Genomic DNA, 17,902 nt, shown 5'->3' on the forward strand with positions numbered 1-17,902 from the left:
GTACTATCAACATAAGAAGCCTGAATGGCAAACAAATGGAGCTAGCGGAGGAATTAGATAAGTACCATATCGACATAATAGGGGTAACTGAAACAAAAAAAGACAAAAACTGGTGAGATCTTTCTGAGCAATAAATACAAAATGTTATATTCAGGCAATGACAATCAAGGAAAAGAAGGAGTAGCAATAGTATTCAACACAAAATACGAGGCTCATCTTCTTGAATGGCTGGCAGTGTCAAGTAGAATGAGTTGGACAAATATCAGAATGGGGAACTGGACAATGAGACTTATTTGTGCCTATAGTCCCACAGAAGGTTCTATTAAGGTAGAAGTGAAGGAATTTTTTGAGGCTCCAGAGAACGCTACTGTCACAGTGAAAAAGGAAAAGTTGGTCCTTGTTGGAGATCTAAATAGCAGAGCAGGAAGTGATTGTCAGACATACAAAAATGTTTTGGGAAAATTTGGAGAAAAGAGCAAAGCTAATAATAATGGCAAATACCTGTTGGATTTCTGCTCAGGACATGGACTGGTTATTACTAACACCATGTTCCAACATAAAAATGTGCACAAATTCACATGGAGAGAAGAGGCTAGGAATAAGAAAAGTCTCATTGACTATGTTATTGTTGATAGTGATGTTTTCTCCCTGGTGCAGGACACCAGAGTGTACAGAGGATTTGAAATTGGAAGTTATCACTATTTAGTCTTGAGCAGGATAAAATTGAATTTCATATTGAAAAGAATGACATGTAAGAAAGTTTTAAAGCGAATAAAAGTTGAGCAGCTCTCAGATGTGAACTGTAGACTAAAATACAAAAGATTATTGAAGAAAAAAATGAAAGAGTTTGAGAACAGGAAGCAAACCTTGGAGATTCAGTGGCAAGCCTTGAAGAAAGCCCTGACTGATTCAGCTAGAGAGGCATGTGGTGAAGTTGTCTCTAAGGATAGAAAAATTAGAACTCCATGGTGGACACAGGAAGTTAAAGAGGCAGTGATGGAAAAGAAGAAAGCATATCAAAAGTTCCTGGCAAATAAGTCAGCTTGTGCTCTTAGAGAATACAGAACATGTAACAGAGACAAATGTCAGACAGCTAAACAGTGTGTGAAACTAGCTAAACAAAAGTCATGGGAGCATTTTGGCAAGAACAGAAAATAAATATCAAGAAGGTGGAAAAATATTCTGGAGGTTGTTGAAGAATCTTAGGAATGCAGGAAAGAGTGCTGTAAAAGGAGTTCGAGATGATAAAGGTGAAATGAAAATGGGAGAAAAAGATATCCTTGAAGTATGGAGTAATTACTTGGAAAAACTGCTAAATGAAACAAGCAGTGATGACAGCACAGTGGTAAAAAACACTGACCAGGCATGTAGTCAGGAATACATATCTATACTTGAAGTAGAAAAAGCCATCAAAGGCTTGAAATGTGGAAAGGCAGCAGGAGTAGAAGATATTCGACCAGAAATGCTGAAGTATGGTGTTATTAAAGTCTTACAGTGGCTGCACTGCATAGTTCAGAATGCCTGGACAGAGGGACGAATTCCCAGTGATTGGAGTAGAGCTCTCATAGTACCTATATATAAAAAAGGAAATAAAACTGAATGTGAGAATTACAGAGGTATATCCCTATTGAGTGTTCCTGGTAAGATATATGCAAGTATACTTGAGAAACAGTTGAGAAGAATTGTGGAAGAAAAGCTTGGTGAAGAACAAGCTGGATTCAGGTCAAATAAAAGCTGTCAGGATCAGATCTTCACTTTATGACAAATAGTGGAGAAATCATGGGAATATAACAAAAAGGCATATCACAAGGTGCCAAGAGAGAAGCTGTTCAATACGCTACAGTTATATGGTGTCAATGGGGCATTATATCAAGCAATACTTAGTCTTTATTTGAGTTGTAAATCAGCAGTTAGAATTGAAGGAAGTACAGGAAGATGATTTAATGTTAAATCTGGTGTGAGACAAGGATGTACATTATCCCCTCTGTTATTCATTATATGTATCACATTATGAAGGAAAGTGGTATTAAACATGATATCAAAATTAGAGATGTTAATGTCAGTTCTTTTCTTTATGCGGACGATGTTATACTTCTAAATAAATCCGCTACAAGTCTGCAAGATTCTCTGACTAAAATGAATAACTGTTGTAATAGATATGGTATGAAGGTCAGCAATAAAAAGACAAAGACAATGAAAATAGGTAGAATTGTTGAAAATGTCAACTGTGTTGTGAATGGAGAACCTGTGGAACAAGTGAAACATTTCAGCTACTTAGGCATGATTTTTAGTGAAGATGGTAAATTAAATATGGAAATAGACAACAGAATCAACAAAACTGGTATGGTAGGAAGTCAATTGAATAAATTCATATGGAATAAGAGAGAAATTAGTTGGAACACTAAATTACACTGTATACAAGACACTGTTCAAACCAGTTTTAACTTATGGATCTGAGAGCTCGGTCAGAAGTAAAACACTTGACCAAAGACTAGAGACCGTAGATATGAGAGTCCTGAGAAAGATTAGAGGCATGAACTGATGGCATCGATGGCAATATCATATTAAAAATGAGAATATTAGGAAAGAACGTGATATTGTCAGCATCCAGGAATGTGTTAACAGAGCTAATCTCAGGTGGTATGGTCACTTAAATAGAATGGGAGAAGAAAGATTAGCAAAACAATTGTTCTCTGCCAAGTTGGAAGGAAAACGACCCAGAGGAAGACCAAGATATAGGTGGATTGATACAGTACAAAGCGCCTTAGACGATAGAAATATAAGATCTGGTAATGTTGGAGTCTTGACAAGTCATAGACTGATTTGGAGGAAAATTGTAGATAGGAAGTTAGTAATGATGTAAATTTTTCATGTAGTAATGGTAGGAATTTGATGATGATGATGATAATGGTAGACAAAGAGTTGCAGTTCAGAGGACATATTGCAAAAGTTGGTAAAATAACTCAAAGGATTACTTGGATGTTGAAAAAAAAAACACACTAACAAGTAAAGATAGGAAAGTTATGATCCCTCTTTATAAGGCTATGATTCAGCCACATCTTGACTACTGCACACAGATTTGGTCACCTGGGTTTCTTGGGGACCTGGAGGTGATAAAGAAGATTCAGAGATGAGTGATCAAGATGGTACTCTCTTCAAGGATAAGTTGAAGGTTTTTGTGGGTTACAAAGTTTGGTTGATAGGCGGAAAAGAGAAGTCATGATAGAAACTTTTAAGAGATTAAAAGGTTTTATAAAATTGATGCAAGTGGAATTTTTCAATATATGAGTCAGAGAGCTAGGGGTCATCCGTGGAAGTTTTGTAAGATTGTCGTTAGTAGGGATGTGCAGACAAGATTTTTTACATGGAGAGTGGTGAGTGAGTGGAATGGATTTCCAGATTGGTTGTAAGTTCCCTGACAGCGAATTTTTCAAAGATTAAAAGATTCAAAGAGAGGTATGATAGGATTAGTGGGTATAATGGTTAATCCGGACTCCATGGATATGCCATAAAAAATAATAATTTGGGACTTAGCCAACCAAACTGGACTCACTATTCACCTAAACCATAAATAAACATGATAAGATTTCATCCCAACTGGAGTGTTACCTGGTTAAACAAGGTCCCTGCTATTTTCATCAAGGAACCAAGCAAATAGTGATGTCAGAACAAACTTCAACTTAACATCTAGAAGAAGAAGAACAAATCTCAGCATCAGAAGGCTAAGATAGGAACCATCAACATGAGGAGTACAAATGGAAAGGAAATCAAACTTGCAGGAGACCTGGAAAAAGTACACACGAACATAATTGGTATTAGTGAGATCCTACTAAATAATAAATATAGGATGTGATATTCAGGCAACAATGATCAATGAAAAGAAAGGAGTAGCATTCAACACCAAACATGAAGATGAAAAAATAACTTCAAAAGGGGAAAATGGACAATGAAACTTATTTGTGCCGAGAATCCCACATAAGGTTCTTCTAAAGAAGAAATAGAAGAATTTCTCATGTCATTAGAGCAGGTAGCTGATATAAAGATAGGAAATGAATCTCAAGAGGCTTATAGAAAAGTTTTGGAAAAATTTGGAGAAAATAGCAAGACTAATAACAGTGGTAAATACCTGCTGGATTTCTGCTCAAGATACAAACTGGTCATTACTAACAGCATGTTCCAACAAAAAGATACAAGTTGACATGGAGAAAAGAAAAAGAAGATATAGGAAATGTAGTGATATCCTCATGCTGGTTCAGGATACAAAAGTATATATACAGAGAATTTGAAATTGGAAGTGATCACTTAGTTTTAAGTAGGATAACAATTAATATCACATTGAAATGAGTACTATGTAAGAAATTTATAAAAAAAAAGAGTTAAAGTTGAGCAGCTTCTGCAGGTAAACTATAGCCTCAACTATATAAATATTATTCAAGAAAAAAATGAAACAATTCAAAAACAAGAATCAAATTCTGGATCAAATGAGAATCAAATCACTGGAGTCCCAGTGGCAAACTGAAGAAAACAACATTATTATTATTAGACACCTCCAGGGAGTCCAAAGACTCATTGAGGGAGGGAACCTACTCTACAACTCCTGTCTCTGCCACTCAATCCACCAACTGACTGCAACTACACCAATGCCATCTACCGCCGATCACCACCACTGGTATTTCCAAAGACAATCACAAACATCCATCATGCCCACAGCGGGATTCGAACCACAGCCTTTTGGCTGGAGAGCGGATACGCTAACCACTCGGCCTGCCAGGCTGGTAGGCATTGATTAATTGATTGATTGATTCACTTAGATAGGCATGGGATGAATTTGTCAAAGATTAAAAAATGAACACCATGAAACAAAAGAAACAGAGAAAAATTTAAGAGAGCAAAGTGTATGTATAAAAATAGTTAAACAGACATGGGAAGGCTTTGGAAATCATATATAAGATAAATAGGAATGTGACAAAATGTTCTGAAGGCTGAAAAAGCTTAGGATTAGAGGAAAGAGTACTATAAAAAGAATCGGAGATGATAAACATGACATGAAAACTTAAGGATATTATAGATGTCTGCAGTAGTAGGGAATAAATAATAAATAATAGATATGGTGATAATCCATTGTTTCTTTATATAAATGTTAGGAGTGTCAGAAATAAAGGAATTGTGGCATTGGTAGCTTCAGCATTATTGGAATCAGTGAAACATAGTTTATAGTGTAGAAGGATATAGCATATTTCAATAGGATAGGAAGGGTGAACAGGATGGTAAAGTGTTACTTATGATAAATAATGACTTGAGTCGTCTCAGAGTGGAAAATTTGGAAGGAAATGGCACAAAAAGTTTGAAAGTTTATGGTGTGAAGTGGAGGTAGGCAGAACAAGATATTTAGTGAGAGTTTGCAAGTGCAAAGCAAGTGATCATTATGGCAGATTTTAACTATAGCAGTATAAATCGGTCAGGAGAAACAGCATATAATAGAAAGAATGAAATTTCTGGAATTCTTGAGGGACAAATGTTGCAAGTAACATGTAATAGTAACCTGAGGAGGCTGCATACTTCATTTATGGATCTATACTAGAGGAAGTGGAGGAGACAAGGGATCCTAGGGTAATAGTCAATAGAAATTTGAAGTTCAAGGGACATATTGCAAAGGTAGTGAATGTAACCCACTGGATTGCTGGAACACGAAGGACCTTGGCCAGTAGAGATAAAAGAGAGGTGGTGCCATTGTATAAAGTCCTGATCAGTCCACATCTGGATTATTGTGGTCACCAGGATTTGAAGAGGACATATTAACCTTGGAGAGGGTAGAGGTGGATAACAAAAATAATATCAGAACTCTACAATGTGTGTTATGAGAATGCACGGGAGGGCATGCAGACTACAGAGTCTTGTGTATAGAACTGGGGAGACTTTTCATATATCAGAACAAGGGTCCATTCTTGGAAGTTGTGAAAGGGGATGGTGAGTCAGAGGATGAAAAGTCACTTTTTTTGCATGGAGGTTTGACCATGGAAAATTCATCACTCAATAGGATGAATAGCTTTAAGGAGAAGTACGATACTTTATGTTGTTTGTGAGCATCCCACTATGAGTCTTGTAACTTAATGATATAATAATAATAAAATTATATTCAAAAAGGACATGACACAGCTTTTAATAATGCATTAGCAGAGCTAATCTAAGGTATTATGATCAACAGACCATACCACCTTAAACAAAATGGGTGAGGATAGGCTAGTAGAACAGGTGTTGAATGCCAGGATAGCAAGAAAAGACTCAGATGCAGTTAGTAGCATCCCCCCTTCTTCTTCTTCACCCATAGTGTATGTTTCTGTCTTGGGATTCCCTTAACAAGGTGGGAAACGAAGAATTAGTCCATTTTCTGATATCCATCCAGGTGATTCTAGGTCACTTCCTGTGTTTTTTTACAGAAGTCAAGCCCTCTAGTGCTATTTGAGGTAAACTGTCTGATTTAGCCATGTAGCCCAATCACCAGAACTGTTTTCAACATATTTCAGTGATGATGTTTTCTTGGGTTCTGGCAATGGAATGGATTTTCCTTCTAACCTTGTCATTTGTTACTTGTGCTGTGTATGGTATCTTCAAAAGTTTTCTATAGCACTTCATCTTGAAGGCCAATAGCCTTTTCTTATCTTCCTTTAGCAATGTGCCTCTCAAATCTATAAAGTAAAACTGAGTTAACAAGAGTGTCGATGAGGCAGAGTCTTGTAGTTAGTTGCACTGTATTTTATCGTCCTTCCAGAATTGGCTGTAACCTCTGAAGGGAAACAACAGCTGCTTTAGCAATGTGTGCTTTAATACCATATTTAGACTGACAATTTTTGTGTTGTGTACTTCCCAGGTAGATAAATCTGTCTATTTCTTCCAATTTTTTCTCATTAACTGAAATTTTCATTGGCTTTTTACCCAAAAATATCATTTTTGATTTGTGAATGGAGTGTTGATCTTTAATCTGTATTCATTAAATGCATTAAAAAGTCTGTCTGTTAATTCTTTTAACTGATGTTCATTCTCTGCTGTTGTGGAGAATAAATTTTATTATTAATTCATAAAAATCCATGTAATAAGTTCCATACAATATTTCACTAAGACATCAATTATTCCATAAGAATTACAGAATCTTAATTTAATCTCATTCTCTGTTTTAGAAGAATGACTTATTAATGGAAATTTACATCATTTACCATCATTTACTGTCTCTGGCATGTTTTAGTTGCTCCTGAATGTGTGACATGTTAAATAGTAATCAAGTTTTGTTCCATTGCAGTCCCACATGCCTCTACCATATGTAGCAGTAGTAGTACAAATAAAATAGTAATGTTTACTTGCATGAGAGCTGATTTTGTTTTTGGTTCGACAAATTAAATCTGTTTTACAGGTGTAGAGAAAATTTCCTACACACTATTGAACCTATCCTCCTAATAGTCCCATTTCACCACCTTACTTGTATAAGCTATCATCAGTGCTGCTAAGTTATACCATTACAAGGTCTATAATGAAATATTACATCAGATAAAAATTGACAAAAAATCTTTCTAGTATGTATAAGTAGTTGCAGGTAGGATATGAATTTCATTGCCTGGTGCAAGACTACCATGCCAATAATAGGTGATGGTCCTGAAGCCACTTCACTTTGTTTCTTCATATGACATTGATCAGAACAGATGCTCTTCAGCCATACAAACAGCTCTCAAGTTCTATCTCTCTAATCCAGTAATAAACATTACAGAAGGAATAACCATCTACAGCAACTCTAAATCTGCACTTGAAGCATAAAACTCACAAAAGAAATTCATGAACAACTAACAACGTTAAATTTGAAATATAAGAACTGTATACTGCAACGAATACCAGCCCATGTAAATATTGAAGGCAATGAAAGAGCAGACAGTCTAGCTAAAGAAGCAAGACATTTACCTCAAAAATTACACCCACTAACTACGCTAACTCTGTTGCCAAAATATTGGTAAAACAAACACTCAAGAAGAAGAATGAAATCAGTTAAATTAACAAAAATAGAGAAATAACCACAATCATCATCAGTCTAAGAACAGAACATTTTAAAGGCATGAAAATCCAGCCAGACAGTAGTAGGAGCTATGAAGCATGCAAGAACTGTCCAGGAGTTGAACTAACACCTGCCCATATCTATTTTTGTCCAGCAATTGCTGCTGCTCTACAGAAAATTGACAATAACCATAGAGAAAAGCTCTACTCCATCAAAGTTCAACAGATTGCCAAAGCAGTTCTACAGTTCCATGGTCATATCTAGAAGCTCTTCAATGGACTTGACAGTGTCATATATCATTGTCAAGTCCATTGTCATATATCATTGTCAATGGACTTGACAATGATATATGACACTGATATCTAGATACGTTCAAAAATATACCCCCCCCCCAGGAGTGCCAAGGATATTTAATGTAAAAAGTTCATTTGTATTGCATTATCCATTTACTTTTATTTCACAAGTATGAGAGAGAGAGGTTTTTTTTGTATTGTTTATTGAGTTTACTGCTACAGGATCATTAAGTACTTTCTAAGGGAAACTTCCTTAATTATAGATTTTTGCTCTTGACTGCAGATATTAATAATTTTTTAATGATAAAAATGTAATTTTATAAATTTACATTTCTGCTTTGAGAAAGTAATGTAATTATGAAGCTTTTAAGGATTTAAAAAGGAAGCCAGAGATGGTGGCTAACCTTTAGTGTCCCTCTCCTAAATTGCTACAGGTGTGCTTATTTTTCCCATTAGTAATTATAGATTAATGGCATTTGTTTTTCTTTCTTTTAGGCGAACATATTCCCAGAGAAGACAGCATCAAGCAGCTCGAAAAATACAACAATTCATGAGACAATCCAAAAATAAGTAAGTTGTATGTCATGATTTTATTAAACATTATTTTTATAAGACATCATTATAAGCAGTGTATAGACTAATTGTTCTTTTTCTATTTTTGTGCTTGCCTTAGTATCTGGGATTATGTAAGTGGAAAAACGGTGAGTGTAAAAACAAATATTGTTCTGAAATAGTGCTCTGCTTCTTCATACAATCAGGATTCATATGATTTATCCATTATTTATTTGCTATTTACCGAATTTTTATATTATTTTTGTATTGCAGTGTTTTACACTGGTTTTTTTTATTTTTTTTTTATTATATGTTAAAAAATTTTATGTGATAATCATGAGATACACCTTGGAATGTATACCATTCTTTGCATTTCACCAGTAAAATGCATCTAATATTTTCAGGATATTTCTCCTCCCATAATACATTGTAAAGACACTACAACATTTTCTGCTTGATTAGAAAGATCATCATTATGTGTCATCTCCATCCAGGAGGTTGACCACCATGATGTCACATTATGGACTGGAATTGAACCCAGATTTTACTGATGAAAGGGCTTCGTCTATACCCACTAAGCTATGAAGGCTCAGAAAGAACTGAGCTCTAATTCTATCGAGCACTGAGAGAGAGAGAGAAAGAGAAAGCATTTATAAGGACTTTTCAACTAAAGCTAATATAGGCAGTTTTATATGCCACATGCTTTTCCTCCAGTGAATTCAGAAGAAGGTTTCTGTTAATTGCATGTGTGTGGAGAACACACAAGCAATTAACAGTCCATTTCTTTGTATTAAATATTTATTGTCATAAAGTTTTCTGATTGTCACTTATGAAAGTTTAAAAACCACAGCAGCAGTGTGAGTAGATGAAGTTTCAAATTTCAAACCCACCACTACCCAGCCCCTATTTCCAGGACATTAAAAGATATACTAATCTATAACTATCTCTGATCTAGAGATAGTTATAGAATAACTATCTCTGTATCAGAATAATCAATAATATGATGATGTACTATTTTTTTTTTATTATAATTATCACAAGATAGAAGAACCTATAGCACATCAGTGCCATGTATGGGGTGTATATGAGGATTAAGGAAAAAATCTATCAACATTTTATTATTATTATTATTAACCTAAGACCCCATGGAGTCAAAGACTCATCTAGGAGATCTCTTAGTCATACACACAGCTCATCATACATTGCCTTAAACGCTTTCAAATTCTCTGCAGACCACACTCTCAGGCAATGCATTCCAATCATTCACAACTCTCCATGCAGGAAACCTGCTTCTCATACCCTCCTTATATAGCTTCCAGGGATGATCCCTTGTTCTTCCCCATTATCCCACCATTTTATGAAAAACCTCTTCACCTTTAATCCTGTAGCAACCCCTTTACAAACTTGTACATCTCTACCATATCATCCCTCTTCCTCCTATCTGTGGAAAGATTGGGGGTATCTTCTCAACCTTTCTTCATATTCAACATTCCAGAGATCAGAAACTACTTTAGCCAATTGCTTCAGGGCCCTTTCCAACATCTCTTCATCCTTTTGAAAACCAGGTAACAAAATCTGTTCACACTTGTCCATATGTGGCCTAATCAAGGCCTTATACAATGGAACCAGAATCTGCTTACTTCTAGTCAGAGTCCTCTGCATGATTCTCAGAATTCGTTGTGTTGTCCTTCTGAATTTTAGATCCTTATCCACTATTCCCCCCAAGATCTTTTACTTCCACCACCTCCAACAGTTTCTCCCCACCAAGTGTAAATTCTATATCACATCTTTATTTCCTGAATTTTTGAAGCTTATGTTTCACAACATTGAACTGGCATCTTTACTCCCATATCTATTCAAGTCTGCTTGTAAGGCTAGAACATCTGCTCCACTCCTCACAGTTTATCCAACTTTGCATCGTCTGCAAACAACCGAATATTCCCATCTCAATCTCCCCCAATATCATTACAGTTTAAACAGCACACCACTAGTGACTTTCCTCTTCTGGGATGTTGCTCCATACACAACTTTGCTGATACCTATCAGATAGCCAATTTCAAGTTCAATGCACTAGTCTAATATCCAACCACACCCACTCTAATTTGACTATCAACTTATCATGTGGTAATCTATCAAACGCCTTTGTAAAATCTAAGTATACTACTGTGTATCAATCTCCTTTGTCCAACAAAGCTGTCACCTTATTGTAATAAGTAATTAGATTACTAAAACATGACCTCCCTTTAGCAAATCCATACTGTCCATCAAAGATAATACCACTGTTGTCAACCCAATTCTGGATCCTGGTTCTACTGAGCTTCTCCAACATTTTAACCATAACAACTGACACACAAATAAGCCTATAATTTGATGCATGAATTCTGTCAGCTTCCTTAAGAAGTGGCACAATCTTACATATGTTCCACTCCTTTGGAACTTGACCCAATGTAAGACTCATATTAAATAAATATGTCAATTCCCTGGCACGTTCCTTCAAAATACGTGGTGATATATCATCACGTCTGCTTAATTCCCCATATACCTCTTGCTCACTTACAGTCAATCTCTCCTCATCACCATCCACTGCTCTCAAACTCTCCATGATATCACATTCACAAGAGTGAACTGCTCATTAAATATCTCAGCTATATCCTCCTCAGCAGCTGTTCTTATACCATTTTCTACAATCAGTGTCAACCTTCCATAATCATTCTTTTTTTTTTTTGCTGGCTGCATATTGAAAGAACTCTCTAGGATTTTTTTAGCTTCACTAACTGCTGCCCATACTGCACTTTTGCAACTCTTACCAACTGGGTCACCCTCCATAATGTGTTTTTTCTCTGTGTTGCATGCTTAATCTCTTTTCATCCATTTCACACCTATCTTATTTAATATTCTGACCTTTGAAATATATTTAGACATTCCTTCTACTAGATAGTTCTTGAATATCACCCAAGCAGCCTTTCCACCCAACTCCTCATTCTGTTTTACAGCTGCAACCTATCTCCTGAGCTTTTCATAATCACCAGCCTTGTAGTTCCACATATACCTTTTCCTCATGCTGCTGGCAACCATCCTACTAATCACTTTATAATCGCTCTCATCAGCTGGAGGGTGATTTGACACCTCATTTATAACATCCTCTGATGAAATGATCAAATCTAAGCCCCTCAATCCTTGTGTGCCCTCTTTTACATACAAAATCTCGAGAAACTCATTTTCTTTACTTGCGTTTGCTATCTCATCATCCCAGTCTAATTGCCTTAATTAAAATCGCTGAAAGTGATCATCCCTTTTTTTTATTTGCTTGTGTAATTTGATTATACATTTCATGGTCACTGCCTTCCACATTACCAGGTGTATAGCAACATCCGACTAATTATTTCATTCTGTTCACGTCTATCGCACACCATTCTGCCTCAAACCACTGCCATTATTTCCCTCTTGCATCTCTACCTTGTATGGACATAACTCTTTCCTATCATCAACAGCACTCTCCTCCCTTTTTAAACTTTCTATCTTCATGACATACATTGTACTCTCTTCCATCTCTATTCCTGTCAGGATGTCATCCTCATCTAATCATGTCTCACTTATTCCAACAAGTTTTGGGTGGACAAACTCAGTTAATGCAACGATTTCCCTTGTTTCTTATATTTCTTGACAACTTCCTGTTTCCATGTACAAACTTAACAGCTCATTCCCAAGTTTCATTGATACCACTTATTTTCTCTCAGAACATTCTTCAAATCCAGCTGTGTTCTCTAGATCCCAGGATTCCCTTCCCTTTTTGTCTACACATACATTCACATCCTCTTTGAGCATCAGCCTTTCTCACTCTTTGTTTCCCTGTCTTCCCATTTCCCTGTTTGTCTTGCACACTTGTTCTCTCATTCTCTACACTCATGTTACCCTCTTCTTCATTCATAAGCACCGCTTCAATCTTTCCATCCTTACTATCTCTCTCTTTCACATCACTTCTTGCATGATCAGATTCATTCTTTGTACTCATTAATCTCCTTTCCAGCAGCAGTCTCTCCAAATGACTCGCACCAAAACCATTCAAATGTAGTTCATCACTCTTAAACAGTTCAATTCTTCCTTCAAACTCATTCCACACATTAACAAACGGCAAACCTTTTTCTTCACACATTTCTGCTAATATATCATTCATAATTATTGCTCTCGGGCTCATCTCATCACTGTCACATCTGGGCAACACACTGACTGCCTTTCTATCACACTATTATCTTTTATTCTTCTCAACAATCTCCTGATATCCAATGTTACATTATCCTTGTTCCCAGTCAAGTCATTTATTCCTACTACCACTACCAACTCCTTTGCTTTCTTAGTCCTCATATCCAATGCCTCAATCACTCTATTCATTTTGCCTCCAGGAAATCAAACCTCATGCATCTTCTCATTTGTCACACCTCTAATAATTGAATCCCCATGAGGATGACTTTTCCGGAGAACAGAGGTATATGAAAAAAATGAGAAGCAAATTCAATGCATTTGTAGTTGTGCTGAAAAAGAAAGTTGAGCAGCTGCTGCTCTCTCTCTCTCTCTTGTTTTAACTGGCCCAGCAGAAAGCAGAGGGACAATGGCTGCCAGGTCCCTGGACAGTAACTGTGGAAGGCTGGTAAAGAGACACAGAGCTAAAACAGCATATCTGTGAGTGTCCTACAAGCTGAGCTGCTCTTCTCACACAGGATCAAGAATTTTAGGGAGGTTTCAGGTGCACCATCCCAAACATGAACGGTATTCTAAGGATGGAACCTACAGGTTTCTTGGTTTCTTGAGACTAAATTTGTTCAAGAGAAACCTCTTCACAACGAGAAGGTAACCGCATGGTGTGCGATTTCTGTCCATGGCATAATTAGGTCCTACTTCATTGAAGAGGGTGGTGTAACCATGACCTTGACATCCCAAACATGAACAGTATTCTAAGGATGGAACCTACAGGTTTTTTGGTTTCTTGAGACCGAATTTGTTCAAGAGAAACCTCTTCACAACGAGAAGGTAACTGCATGGTGTGTGATTTCTGTCCATGGCACAATTGGGTCCTACTTGGTTTCTCGAGACTGAATTTGTTCAAGAGAAACCTCTTCACAGTGAGAAGGTAACCCCATGGTGTTGGGTCCTACTTCATTGAAGAGGGTGGTGTAACCATGACCTTGAATAGCGAACGCTTAATTGAGAATGTGTTGGTTTCATTTATCTAGAATTTGCATAGGGTGTTGTGCAAAAAAAAACATTTCATTTTGTGCACAGGTATTCCAACAGGACAGAGCAATCTAACACACATCCTGTGATTCTAAAGCCTATTTATCAGAACACTTCCCCTGAGGACTAATTCTGAGGTTCACAGTATTTCACCCTGACCTGCCTTCCAACTTTGATGACTTAAGGGATAAAATTACACAATATGTCCAGAAGATGTCCTGGACATATTGTGTAATATGTCCAGGACATCTTCATTTTCATTCAAGGGCAAATGAGGATGTCCAGGACATCCTCATTTGCCCTTTTTCTCCAAGATGACAGAGAACCTTTGCATGCACTATGAAACCTGTCTGGAAAGACAAAGTGCCATTACAAGCACATAATCTACCATCGTTAATGCTTTATTCCACCAAGATTACACTGATAGTTGTGGATGTACATATCATCAGGTGTAAAGATATATTTCTTTGTTAATAAACCTGTTTACTTCATAACATATATCGTTGTAGTTATTCAGTGCTTTTTTTTTTGCCCCGTACTGTACAAGTAGACTAATTGTGAAGATACTTTATGCATAAACTTTATTTGCTTATGCTCAGTAAAGGATTAAAACAAGAATATTATTTTTTTTGTTATATTTACGTAGTATATTTTTAAGTTGTAAATCATGCTTAGAACTTGAAGGAGATGAAAGAAGATGGTTTGATGTAAAATCTGGTGTAAGACACAAGCTCCATTATTATTAAGGGAGCCCCTCCAAGGAACTGGTATGACAGATAGCATGGTTTCAGCCACACCATCTCTCATACCTGTTCTGAAATTCATTCACACTACCTCCAATAGCATTCATTCTCAGTTGCAAAGGATGTCCTTTCCCCACCCTCCATAAAATGAAAATTTCTATCTACTGATATCCTGTATGAGCCCTTTCAGAAATTTGTGAGTTTCCATGACATCTCTCTCTCTCTCTTGTTTGATAGTAGCTCAGTCTATCTTCCATGATCCTGATATCATTTTTAATGCTCTCTCCACTGTATCAGATTACCACAGAAACCAGATCTGCACACAGCAGTCCAAGCGAGTTCTCATCGAGGCCTTGTAAAGAGACAAAATGACTTCCTTATCTTTACATGTCAAGATTCATTTTAGCATTGAAATTATACTTGACAAAAAATTGTTTTAATTCTTTACCCGAGATCAAACAAGTGAAGTTTCCACATGAAGTATATAATCTGTTGACATTATCACTCATGCATTTCCATGGAATCAAGGACTCCCTGCAGGAGATGCACTCTAACCCTTATTCACACAGGGCATTCACAACTACCTCTGGCAGTCCATTTCAGTCATTCATCACTCTCCAAGGAAAAGTCTGGTCTGCACATCCTTACTAACCACACTCTTACACAACTTTCAGGAGTAATCCCTAGTTCTTTCTGTACTCTTGTATTAAAAAACAAAATCTTTTGTGTCAGTATTTATAGAGATCTTTACTAACTTAAAAGTTTCTATGATGCAGCTTTGCAATCCACTAATTTTCAGTATGTCCTCATATGGAGCATTCCACCAACCTGTTATGGTGCTTTGTCACTCATCTCTGGATTCTCTCAACTATCTCCTTATCTTCAAGAAACCGAAGTGACCAAACCTGTGCACAGTAGCCAAGATACAGCTGTCATACCATAAATTATATATTTAGTTTAATCCTTTATCCAAGTGTAAGCAAACAAAGTTTGCGCCTGAAGTATCTTCAGGACTGGGGCAACTCGTGGCAAAGGTGGACAAACTTCACATCACTTGCCTTAGTATCCCATAATGCAAAGCACATCTCCTTGCAGACATGTATAATGCTACGCATTATGGGAAGGGTCGCCACCCAGACCAGTTTTGTCCTTTATTGAGGTCTCTTCAGTAGAAGCCAGACCCAAAGGCGATACCAAGGTTGATGCAATGCAGAAGCCATATTTATCTATACAAGTTGCCAAAAGGTGTCACACCTTATTAATAAATTACTATGGATTAGAGAATGATGTTGGAATTTTTTTCCACTTGGTCAGACTATAAATTATATATTTCGTTTAATCCTTTATCCAAGTGTAAGCATACAAAGTTTGCATGTGAAGGATCTTCAGGACTGGGGCAACTTGTGGCAAGGGTGGACAAACTTCACATCACTTGCCTTAGTATCCCATAATGCAAAGCATATCTCCTTGTGGACATGTATAATGCTATGCACTATCAAAAGACATATTTTGGTGATTACACTACATTTTTTTATTATTCAGTTCTATAAAACACTGAAATAATAGTTCCCGACAAGTTTCATAAATCGTAGGATTTACATCTTCAGGGGGCAAATAGTATAACTTAAAGTTTAAACAAGAGAATTAATAAATACAAATCATAACTGTCTGGCTATTCATAAAACTCAAATAACAGAATGCAGATATATAACGTTATTCACGTTGAACAATACTGGATGATGTCACGTGTGCTTGTTCTCGTTCATACAGTCCGAGCTCAGATTGAGATAGATTTTTTATTAGAGCTGACCACACTTGATGGAGAATTAAACCTTGATTTTTATTGCATTGGGTTGGGTTTTTTAGCATATTAGCAGCTTCTTTAAATTTTCTTATATAACTGTTGTTTTCTATGTATGACATCGTCGTTTTTTGCCAGAGTACATCGTGTCCAGTGGAAGTGGTATGGAAAGCAAGACCCGTTTTTTGTTCTCTTTTGTATTGTATGTCTTTTTGGTGTTCCGCCATGCGTATTTCTCCAGATCTTCCTGTCTGTCCTACGTAGCAAATCCCGCAAGAGCAATGGATTTTGTAGACTCCTGGTTTTTTAAGAGGATGATGAGGTGGTTTTGGTGGATGTAGGAATCTTGAGATTTTCTCCATAGGAAGGAAGGCTACTTTTATGTTGTGTTTGTTCATTAATTTGGCTAGCTTGTCTGTAACATTTTTGATATAAGGAAGTGAGATTGCATTTTTGTAATCCTGTTTTATTGTGTTGTTAGCTGGAGGCATTTTAAGGATTCTCTTGATGGTTTTTGTTTCATATCCATTCTGTTGGAGGATTTGTGTTAAGTATTTTAGTTCTTCATTACATCTTTCTTGTGTGCTGGAGATATTGTATGCTCTGTCTCAAAGAGTTTTAATTAAGCTTATTTTTTGTGAAGGATGGTGGTGTGAGGTTGCATTTAGAAATCTTCCAGTGTTTGTAGGCTTCCTATATACTGAGAAGGAGAGTTTACTTTCTTCATTAACTTCTAATAGAATATCCAGAAAAGGAAGTTTTTTATTTTTTTCTTGTTCTAAAGTGAATTTTATGGTTTTGTGCAAATTGTTGACATAATCTTTGAAATTGATAAGTTCATCTGTTGTTCCACTGAATATGATGAAAATATCGTCCACATAGCGTAGCCATATTTTTGGTTTTTTATGGTGATTCTTAAGAGCATTGTTTTCAAATTTTTCCATAAATAGGTTTGCTAATACCGGTGATAATGATGAACCCATGGCCAGCCCTTCTTTTTGTTCCCAGATTCTATCTTTATAGGTGAAAAAAGTATTGTTTATACAGTGTTTAAGAAGATTCAAGATGTCCGGAGGGAAGAGGTCTTCTAGGAGATTCAAAATTTCTTGTCTCGGGACGTTTGTAAACAAGCTGATAATGTCGAGACTTGCTAAGATGTCTGTTGGACCAATATGTATATCTTTCACTTTTTCTATGAAATGTTTACTATTTTTTATGAAGGAAGATGTTTTTCCTATATGTTGTGAGA

At 36.4% G+C, this 17,902-nt stretch overlaps 1 protein-coding gene across 3 annotated transcripts in view; it reads left to right on the top strand.

Annotated features, from left to right (window-relative positions):
- The window catches only part of LOC150107659 (calmodulin-binding transcription activator 2-like), a 790,456-nt gene that overhangs the window by 751,001 nt on the left and 21,553 nt on the right, over positions 1-17,902 (top strand). For all 3 annotated transcript variants that reach the window (XM_090391992.1, XM_090391993.1, XM_090391994.1), the window contains one exon: positions 8,824-8,898. In XM_090391992.1, the coding sequence (XP_090248118.1) occupies positions 8,824-8,898 (75 nt within the window). The remainder of the gene's footprint in view (positions 1-8,823; positions 8,899-17,902) is intronic.

Source organism: Typopeltis vanoorti, chromosome 4 (genome assembly GCF_054136105.1).
Source record: "Typopeltis vanoorti isolate ZY-2024b chromosome 4, IOZ_Tvanoo_1.0, whole genome shotgun sequence".
Classification (NCBI taxonomy): domain Eukaryota; kingdom Metazoa; phylum Arthropoda; class Arachnida; order Uropygi; family Thelyphonidae; genus Typopeltis; species Typopeltis vanoorti.